Genomic DNA, 10,826 nt, shown 5'->3' on the forward strand with positions numbered 1-10,826 from the left:
ATTTTATACCCAGTGAGCAAAACTGGTTGAAATGACATTGATTACACCCAGTTTTACATTCATTATGACATCACATCAACCAGTTTTGTTTGCCCTCTGTGTTTTTTTTGCGGTAAATCAAAATGTGTATGTCTGGACTGTTATCTGGACTGTTAGTGTTGTAGTGTTTTAGGGGGAAATAACTAATATTATAAGGGATTAATAAACTGCTATTGCTGCCCATGGATCGATCTAGCTCTAATATCATCGTCATCCATATATTGAAATGTAATGATTGTTTGGTAGCACATTATTCGAACAATGCGTCATATACATTGAATAAAGGTGATTCTGATTGCATCATAATAATATCATAGGATTTTCTTGTCACTGAGTGTTATGACGTAGAGTTCAAATAAAGTTTTACAGATTGTTTTTATTCTTGTTGTTTGGACACATTTCATTGTCTTCAGTTCTATCTCCTGCATGTTTTAATGAATGTATGTATGTATGTATGTATGTATGTATGTATGTATGTATGTATGTATGTATGTATGTATGTATGTATGTATGATGATCGTCAAATGAGTCAGTCATAGAAGGGGACATTACTAACCAAACAGACACACACAGTAACGTGCAACTCAATGACTTGGCCATTGAAAGAGGGGAATATAAGTTGAGTATTATATCAGCCTGCATTCATAATGCTGTAATGACAAAAATGTCTACCGATCAGCCCGACCGACAAGGTCCCTGAGCAAGCCTCGCCTGTTTGGGGCTGTTGTCATAAAACAGTTCTGCAAGGAGTAACACACACACACACACACACACACACACAGAGATATATACACACACACACAGATATACAAACACACACACACACATAGATATACACACACACACGCAGGGAGCGTTGGGATTGTGTGCTGTTTACATGCATTTACACGTCGTCACAGGAAGTGAGTTTGACGTCACTTCCTTTTGATGTTCTATTCTTCAATCATTTTGTATTGAATAAACAGGTTGCAATGCTACATATGTAGGTGTGCTTAGTGCTATTTTGCATGTAGCTGTATCTATAGATGAATTAAGTAAGTAGCATAATGTATTTGCATAATGTATTTAGCATGGATGTAAATTGTATACATTGCCTGAGTGTTGGGAGGTGTGTGTCTGTGTGTGTGTGTGTGTGTGTGTGTGTGTGCTTGTGTGTGTGTGTGTGTGTGTGGGGATTTGCCCTGGTCAGAGTTTGCCTTAGCCAATGTCTAGATCAGCAAAATGGGAGGGAGGGAGGGACAGGAGAAAGGAGGAGTGATAGAGGGATAGGATGAGAGAGAGGGAGAGAGGAGGGAGGGAGAGAGAAGGAGGGAGGAGAGAAGGAGGGAGAAGGCGGGAGGGGGGGGGGGGGGGGGGGGGGGGACTGTGTCACACAGCCTGAGACACAAAGAAAGGGATGTTTTAGTAGAGGAGCCAAAAACAGGTAGACCGAAAAAAGGAGATAGAGACTGAACGACTGAAGGTGACTCATCATATAAAGAAAGAGAAAAGGAGGAAAAAGAGGAGATACTTTTCCAAGGAGTTTTCTTCGTTGGTCATTTTGTCCATATATAATATATTCTCCTGTTCTCGTCCTTGGTTTCTTGAACATAGATCAAATTGGGGGTTTCATTTTCTCTGTTTTCTGACTTGGAAAACAGGGATAGAGGAAGCTTTGCACAGAAGTGAACATCGCATCAACAGGTTAAGTCCTTATGTCGCCCACTTACGCTAACCAATTGCAGAGATTAAAGTATTTATGTTTTGTTTACGGTTACATGTATACATTTATTACAGTTCCATGTATTGCCACTCTCTCTATGTGGCCATACTTTTCTATGGCAACCAGGGTCCAGACATGACACACATAGTACAACCGAGACGATGCAATTTAGTCATGATCTATTCCAGAGCCATATATAGAGAGAGTTGGGCCAACTTTTAGAAATGTGAATATTGTTCTAATTCTAGAACTTCAGTTATGTAGCATTATTTAAATCTTGCCCATGTACAGTACCGGTCAAATGTTTTTAGAACACCTACTCATTCAAGGTTTTTCTTTGTTTGTACTATTATCTACATTGTAGAATAATAGTGAAGACATCAAAACTATGAAATAACACATATGGAATCATGTAGTAACCAAAAAAGTGTTAAACAAATCAAAATGTATTTTATATTTGAGATCTTCAAATAGCCACCCTTTGCCTTGATGACAGCTTTGCACACTCTTGGCATTCTCTCAACCAGCTTCATGAGGTAGTCCCCTGAAATGCATTTCAATTAACAGGTGTGCCTTCTTAAAAGTTAATTTGTGGAATGTATTTACTTCTTAATGTAGTGGGGGTATACGGGGGGGGGGGGGGGTATACAGAAGATAGCCCCTATTTGGTAAAAGACCAAGTCCATATTATGGCAAGAACAGCTCAAATAAGCAAAGAGAAACGACAGTCCATCATTACTTTAAAGATTAAGGTCAGTCAATCCGGAAAAAGTGCAGTCGCAAAAACCATCAAGTGCTATGATGAAACTGGCTCTCATGAGGACTGCGACAGGAATGGAAGACCCAGAGTTACCTCTGCTGCAGAGGATACGTTCATTAGAGTTACCCGCCTCAGAAATTGCAGCCCAAATAAATGCTCAAGTAAATAAATAAATAAAAGTTAAAGTAACAGACACATCTCAACATCAACTTTTCAAGAGGAGACTGCGTGAATCAGGCCTTCCTGGTCGAATTGCTGCAAAGAAACCACTACTAAAGGACACGAATAAGAAGAAGAGACTTGCTTGGGCCAAGAAACACGAGTAATGGCCATTAGACCGGTGGAAATGTGTCCTTTCGTCTGGAGTCCAAATTTGAGATTTTTGGTTCCAACCGCCATGTCTTTGTGAGAGGCGATGTGGGTGAACGGATGATCTCCGCATGTGTATTTTCCCACCGTAAAGCATGGAGGAGGAGGTGTTATGGTGTAGGGGGGGCTTTGCTGGTGACACTGTCTGTGATTTAACCTGCATGGCTACCACAGCATTCTGCAGCGATACGCCATCCCATCTGGTTTGGGCTTAGTGGGACTATCATTTGTTTTTCAACAGGACAATGACCCAACACACCTCCAGGCTGTGTAAGGGCTATTTTACCAAGAAGGAGAGTGATGGAGTACTCCATCAGATGACCTGGCCCTCCACAATCCCCCGACCTCAACCAAATTGAGATGGTTTGGGATGAGTCGGACCGCAGAGTGAAGGAAAAGCAGCCAACAAGTGCTCAGCATATGTGGGAACTCTTTCAAGACTGTTGGAAAAGCATTCCAGGTGAAGCTGGTTGAGAGAAAGCCAAGAGTGTGCAAAGCTGTCATCAAGGCAAAGGGTGGCTATTTGAAGAATCTCAAATATAAAATATATTTTGATTTGTTTAACACTTTTCTGGTTACTACATGATTCCATATGTGTTATTTCATAGTTTTGATGTCTTCACTATTATTCTACAATGTAGAAAATAGTAAAAATAAAGAAAAACCCTTGAATAAGTAGGTGTTCTAAAACCGGTAGTGTTCTTTGTGCCCCTTCAGATTTCAGGGGTGCATGACGCCTCTGGTGGAATAGCCAGATTAATAGAATTCATTGTTTTATATTTTACTGCTTTGCTTTTTTTGCACCTGTTGGTGCACATATGACCTCTATTTATCGAAATCTCTATATGTGTGAAGTGATGGTGATTGCTGATCGCACACACACACACACCATGTATAGCCTACTCGCACCTGCTTGTGTGTTCAACCTAATGTGGTGGATGGATGGATGGATGGAGGGGGAGTGGGTTGGGAGTGACTGAGCACGTGCAAAGCACTGGATCAGGCGGTGTATATTGAATGAGTTGCTACTAATAGTTGCCTGGTGGTATACATTACATTGCTTCATTCTAATGCTGATTCATGCTACATTCTAAGTGGTATTATTACAGGCTGGTCCCAGATCTGTTTGTAGTTATACATTGCTTCATTCTAATGCTGATTCATGCTACATTCTAAGTGGTATTATTACAGGCTGGTCCCAGATCTATTTGTGCTTCTGCCTAGTCCATCGACATTGTCAAGCTAAACTGTTTTAACATGACAATTCCATAAGGGGTTAGCAGTAGAGCAGAAACAGAATGGCACACAGGATAGACCATAGACATACAGAATGCCCATGAATGATGTAATTTACATCAAAATGCAGAAATAAGTCTTGAGATGAAAAGAAGGATGGATGGAGTTTGAAAGGAAGGCAAGGAGGAGGCGGGGATGGATGGATGGATGGATGAATGGATAGTGCGAGGGGAGGTGTAGTTACTGATTGATGAGTTAATGGAGTGAGAAGAGACTGAATCAGCAGGATAGAGTCGTACAGTAAGGCAACACACACACACAGGAGGGCAAACAGCACTGGCGATTGTGTAAGGAGCTGGGTGGAGTCACCGGTCAGCAAGGGGGAGGTACATAGGGATGAATGAATGAAAAGAAAGAAAAAAAGAATGATGACCATTTGGAATATTCTAGAATTCCAGACTTCTAACAATCTCATATCACTGTACAGTGAAGTGTACTATGAAAATGTATTGATATGAGACGTAATGAACGCATGGTGATTCTAACAACCCTCTCTCTCTTTCTTTCTAGGTGAACAGACTTTGAATTGAGAAGACAACAGAAGTAAACCTGGGATTTGGATCGTTAGAACGGTAACAGAGGGGGCCAGAAGGAGCAGTGGAATGGCAAGAGGAGATATCACCGCCTCAACTGTCACTGAAACTGAAAAACCCAAACATCACCATGACGACGACTGACACCCCTGCGCTCAATGATGACATCATCGTCGAAGGAGTACGCCGCCTCCTCAACTCCTCCTCTGTCAATCCCTTGCTCCCTCCCTTCTCCTGCAGCATCAATGAATCCTACAAGTACATCTTCCTACCTCTGTGCTACTCCTTCACCTTCCTCTTCTCCATCTCTCTCAACTCTATCGTTCTCTGGCGTTCCTTCAGACGCACCAAGCGTTGGAACGCCTCCCTCATCTACATGGTCAACCTAGCCTCCACTGACTTCATGTACGGCTTGTCGCTCCCCTTCCTGGTGGCTAGCTACGTGATGCGCGATCGATGGGTCTTCGGGGACTTCATGTGCAGATTGGTCCGTTTCCTGTTCTACTTCAACTTGTATTGTTCGATATTCTTCCTGACGTGTATCTCTGTCCATCGCTACCTGGGGATATGTCACCCTATGAGGACCATCACACTGGAGACCAAGAGAGCGGTCAAGGGGACGTGTGTATTGGTGTGGGGGGTCGTCTTCGCCCTCACCTGCCCGATATTCCGGTTCGCCCAAACGGGCCACGTGATGAGAGGCGTAGGGGACGAGGCGATGGCGATTAACGGTAATAATACCGGTACCGTTGGTAGTATCAGTACTGGGGAGGTGGAGACGTATCAGAACTGTTGGGACGACGCTATAGATAAGGAGTTCCAAGACTATGTTCCATATGCGATCATCTTGCATCTGCTGGGGTTCTTTCTACCATTCTCCATCATCGCCTGGTGCTACTCACAAGTGGTTCTGACAATATTCCGGACCCTGCGCTCCCAGCCCCAGTCACAGCGTAGAGGAGGAGGGGGAGAGGGAAGTGGGAAAGGAGGAGGAGGATGTGGAGAGGCAGGAGGGAATGGAGCTGGAGTTGTAGGAGAAGGAGGACTTCAGGGAGGAGGAGAGGGGATGTCAATCGTTCTCGGAGCCCACTCTCCATACGCCCACAGGCGTCGTAAATCCATCAAAACCATCATCACCATCACCCTTCTCTTCGCCCTCTGTTTCTTCCCCTTCCACGTCACCAGGACTATCTTCTTCATCCTCAAAGTGAGGAAGGGCGTCCCGTGCCACACCATGACCATGGTCTCCATGTGCTATAAGATCACGCGCCCACTGGCGTCGTTCAACGCCTGGCTCAACGCACTCCTCTACTTCTTCACCAAGGAGAAAGGGGGTGGCGCCCCCTGTTGCCCACCGCCGGATACTACCGCCACCAACCAGCAGCACTGGCTCCTCTGGCCGCTGAGGAAGCTGAGAAGGGCGGGGGACGAGGAGGAGGGGGGCGACAGGGGCAAGGAGGGGGGCGTGGTCAATAACAAGGGTAACAATAAAGAGACTAATAAAACACCTGTACATCTGTTCAGCGGGGTGACCAAAACCAAAGTCAGATATACTGCGGAATAAGTTCAATTCGATCGACTTTATTCCTCCCAAGGGGATCAATGCTGGCAGGAATAGGATGAGTTGTTGTTTGAAGGGTTTCTTAAATGTTTTCAACTCGAGACCCAAATGAGAAATTGTCTGTCCTCCCATGCCCCTAATCGTCCTCCAATGACCCAAATTAAGAAAAAATTGTGTGTGACTAGATTTATTCTCATAACTCACGAGCCACCTCTCACATGTCCAGGCCCACTTTGGGTACCGACCCATAGTTTAAGAAACCCTGTGTGGCGACGCAAGTCTTCTGCATTCTATGTGTTTAATTCAGAAACAGACATTTGTGAACAAAATAAATGGTTGGGTGTGAATTCAGGATGTAAAAAGATCTGTTTGGAGACACAAAGGACATTAGAGATGAACATACTATCATTTGCAGTATTCAAATATTGATGACTAGATCTAGATGATGACGCTGGCACTGTACTATAAAAACCATGACGGACTCTTATACCTTTTTGGGGGGTTGATTTTCTTTGTTTGTTTTTATAACTTTGTTGAGTTGAAGGAAGTTATACCTCAGGCAAACAAAACTCAGAGACAGACTTGTTATCTGTTATTGTATCTTTTGATGACAGCCCTCAATGACAACTGTATCGGAACTATTTCCTGTTTATCTGGTGTCTGACATTTTCAAAATGTGTAAAATATTACTGAATTAAACATGTTTAATGTAAACTTACTGCCCAATGAGTTTGTGTTGTTAAATGTGAGAGAGAGAGAGGAAAAAATGGTAATGGATTTGTAAACAAAGTGGCTTAGCAATAATGTTAATAATCTCCCTTTTCACCTGAACACAACCCAAAGGCCAACCTTACTAAGTTAATTTAAACACAAACACACTCACACACAGAAAAAAGTTGTAAAACGCCCTCAAATCAGGGAAATACTCTCCACTCATTCACAAAAACAACCCACTTGACTTAACATGGAATGGGGTTGTACATTCTAGAATCTATATTTTTTTTTTTTATATAATAATAATACTTTATTTTAGCTATGAAGATATTACAGTTCATACATATCAGACAACATCAATGCTAGGTAGAGAGCAGCCAAAGACCCAAGTCATAAAATGTAAAAAGTCCCATATTCATAACAACAGCGTCCCTTAAAATACACAGAGATCCACTCACAAACAATTATCTATCTACATTCTAGAATCTAGAGACCGTAGTGATGTCACAAGCACTTGTCAGGACCTATGGATCTTGGAACCTACTCAACTCTACTCTGTCCTTCCATTTTCTCAAATGAAGGTGAGGTGAGACTGATGGACCGTAAAGACCTAGCTAAGGTTGTTGTTGCCTTTAGTTCTGAGCTCTGGGTAAATGATCAAGCTGTCATTTGGGTTGTGTAAGTACATATAATAATCTGCTATATGAATGGAAAACTACTGGTGTAATTTTTTTTTTTATGAACACTTTCCTTCTGGAATTTCATATGTTGTTGACTGACTATCCCCTTGATCCACAATGGTCACAACACCAAGTCCTTCGCTTTGAAACAGGCCTATAGTGTGATTTTTGAAGAGGGTGGAACCAGGCCTTTTGGCTGATCCATGGGTGGTTTCAGGTTGGGTGGAAAAGATGGTGGGTGCTGTTGAGTCGGTGAAGGTAACCCGAAGTGGACTTGTAATATTTGCTTGTGTTTCTTCAGATCAGAGGGAGCAGGCGATCCATGCGATGCAACTTGGGTCAAGATCTGTTTCTTGCTTTGCTCTTAGGAACAGGGCACCATTGAAAGGAGTGATTTCTGGGGTAGCGTTAAGTGTGGAGGTAGAGCAATTTAAGTTGAAGATGGTGTTTGTGACGCCTGCCGTTTGGTGCGACGCAGACCCGGTGGTGAGCGTGGTGAAACAGAGGAGTCACTGTCAGTCCTTTTGAGTTTTTAGTCAAAGTCTTTACCCGACAAGGTCATGTTAGGATATATCAGTTACAGTGGGGGAAAAAAGTATTTAGTCAGCCACCAATTGTGCATGTTCTCCCACTTAAAAAGATGAGAGAGGCCTGTAATTTTCATCATAGGTACACGTCAACTATGACAGACAAATTGAGGGAAAAAAAATCCAGAAAATCACATTGTAGGATTTTTAATGAATTTATTTGCAAATTATGGTGGAAAATAAGTATTTGGTCACCTACAAACAAGCAAGATTTCTGGCTCTCACAGACCTGTAACTTCTTCTTTAAGAGGCTCCTCTGTCCTCCACTCGTTACCTGTATTAATGGCACCTGTTTGAACTTGTTATCAGTATAAAAGACACCTGTCCACAACCTCAAACAGTCACACTCCAAACTCCACTATGGCCAAGACCAAAGAGCTGTCAAAGGACACCAGAAACAAAATTGTAGACCTGCACCAGGCTGGGAAGACTGAATCTGCAATAGGTAAGCAGCTTGGTTTGAAGAAATCAACTGTGGGAGCAATTATTAGGAAATGGAAGACATACAAGACCACTGATAATCTCCCTCGATCTGGGGCTCCACGCAAGATCTCACCCCGTGGGGTCAAAATGATCACAAGAACGGTGAGCAAAAATCCCAGAACCACACGGGGGACCTAGTGAATGACCTGCAGAGAGCTGGGACCAAAGTAACAAAGCCTACCATCAGTAACACACTACGCCGCCAGGGACTCAAATCCTGCAGTGCCAGACGTGTCCCCCTGCTTAAGCCAGTACATGTCCAGGCCCGTCTGAAGTTTGCTAGAGTGCATTTGGATGATCCAGAAGATGATTGGGAGAATGTCATATGGTTAGATGAAACCAAAATATAACTTTTTGGTAAAAACTCAACTCGTCGTGTTTGGAGGACAAAGAATGCTGAGTTGCATCCAAAGAACACCATACCTACTGTGAAGCATGGGGGTAGAAACATCATGCTTTGGGGCTGTTTTTCTGCAAAGGGACCAGGACGACTGATCCGTGTAAAGGAAAGAATGAATGGGGCCATGTATCGTGGGATTTTGAGTGAAAACCTCCTTCCATCAGCAAGGGCATTGAAGATGAAACGTGGCTGGGTCTTTCAGCATGACAATGATCCCAAACACACCGCCCGGGCAACGAAGGAGTGGCTTCGTAAGAAGCATTTCAAGGTCCTGGAGTGGCCTAGCCAGTCTCCAGATCTCAACCCCATAGAAAATCTTTGGAGGGAGTTGAAAGTCTGTGTTGCCCAGCGACAGCCCCAAAACATCACTGCTCTAGAGGAGATCTGCATGGAGGAATGGGCCAAAATACCAGCAACAGTGTGTGAAAACCTTGTGAAGACTTACAGAAAACGTTTGACCTGTGTCATTGCCAACAAAGGGTATATAACAAAGTATTGAGAAACTTTTGTTATTGACCAAATACTTATTTTCCAACATAATTTGCAAATAAATTCATTAAAAATCCTACAATGTGATTTTCTGGAATTTTTTTTCTCATTTTGTCTGTCATAGTTGACGTGTACCTATGATGAAAATTACAGGCCTCTCTCATATTTTTAAGTGGGAGAACTTGCACAATTGGTGGCTGACTAAATACTTTTTTCCCCACTGTATCCTGTTAGAGTGTTTGTGATGAATGAATCTACTGCACTGTTTCAGGTGCAACGTTTATGGTCGTGTTGCAGCAGTGTGTAGGAGGGAGATTCCGAGATGTGGGAAGTGTGCAGGAGGGCATGGGATAGAGGATTGTGTAGTTTTGGTGGATAAAGTTGTGTGTGTCAAATGTAGGGGTGCACATGTTGCTGGGAATCGTAAGTGTCCGGCAGGAGAGAGGCAGGTTGAGGTGGCTAGAGTCAGAGTAGTGCAGAAGGTGTCGTATGCTGAGGCAGTGAAGAAAGTAGAAGAGGATGGGTCAAGGGTGAAGGATTCTGAGAGGATCCCTGTGAATAGTAGATCTGTGCCAGCAGAGGGATAGGCCAGTGAGTAATATATGCTTCAGTAAGGTTGGCTTCTTAGCGTTCAAAGCAATGGTTCTTCAACGAGTCGGACACGAAGGATATCCTACAGACACCCGACAAGGCCCAAATCCCTGTCATTCGCATGAGAAAGAGACGGAGATATCGTGGACATAGGTCGGGGTGCCTTGTAAGGATCCGACGGCGAGCGAGAAAACTGCCTCTTCCATCAATCCTATTAGCCAATGTTCAATCATTTGAAAATAAGGTAGACAACCTAAGATTACGGTTATCCTACCAACGGGACATTAAAAATATCTTATGTTTCACCGAGTCGTGGCTGAACGACGACATTGATTACATACAGCTGGCCGGGATATACGCTACATCGTCAGGATAGAACGGCTGACTCCGGTAAGACAAGGGGTGGCGGTCTGTGTATATTTGTAAACAGCAGCTGGTGCAAAAAATCTAATACTAAGGAAGTCTCAAGGTTTTGCTCACCTGAGGTAGAGTATCTCATGATAAGCTGTAGACCACACTATTTACGAAGAGAGTTTTCTTCTATATTTTTCGTAGCTGTCTATATACCACCACAAACCAATGCTGGCACTAAGACTGCACTTAATGAGCTATATAAGGCCAT

The 10,826-nt window shown here is 43.3% G+C and overlaps 2 protein-coding genes across 2 annotated transcripts in view; both read left to right on the top strand.

Moving 5' to 3' along the window:
- The window catches only part of LOC311112677 (IgGFc-binding protein-like), a gene marked incomplete at both ends in the record, with an annotated part of 49,796 nt that extends 45,105 nt beyond the window's left edge, over positions 1-4,691 (top strand). Inside the window, one exon of the mRNA XM_084155811.1 lies at positions 4,677-4,691. Within this exon, the coding sequence (XP_084011937.1) occupies positions 4,677-4,691 (15 nt within the window). The remainder of the gene's footprint in view (positions 1-4,676) is intronic.
- A 138-nt stretch (positions 4,692-4,829) lies between these two features.
- Positions 4,830-6,263, top strand: LOC311112678 (P2Y purinoceptor 3-like; the record flags this gene model as incomplete). The annotated part of the gene is made up of 1 exon (XM_084155812.1): positions 4,830-6,263. The coding sequence occupies one exon, from the start codon at positions 4,830-4,832 to the stop codon at positions 6,261-6,263; it is 1,434 nt and encodes a 477-aa protein (XP_084011938.1).
- Positions 6,264-10,826: the final 4,563 nt, after the last annotated feature.

This window comes from Coregonus lavaretus, assembly GCF_964263955.1.
Source record: "Coregonus lavaretus genome assembly, chromosome: 39".
Taxonomy (NCBI): domain Eukaryota; kingdom Metazoa; phylum Chordata; class Actinopteri; order Salmoniformes; family Salmonidae; genus Coregonus; species Coregonus lavaretus.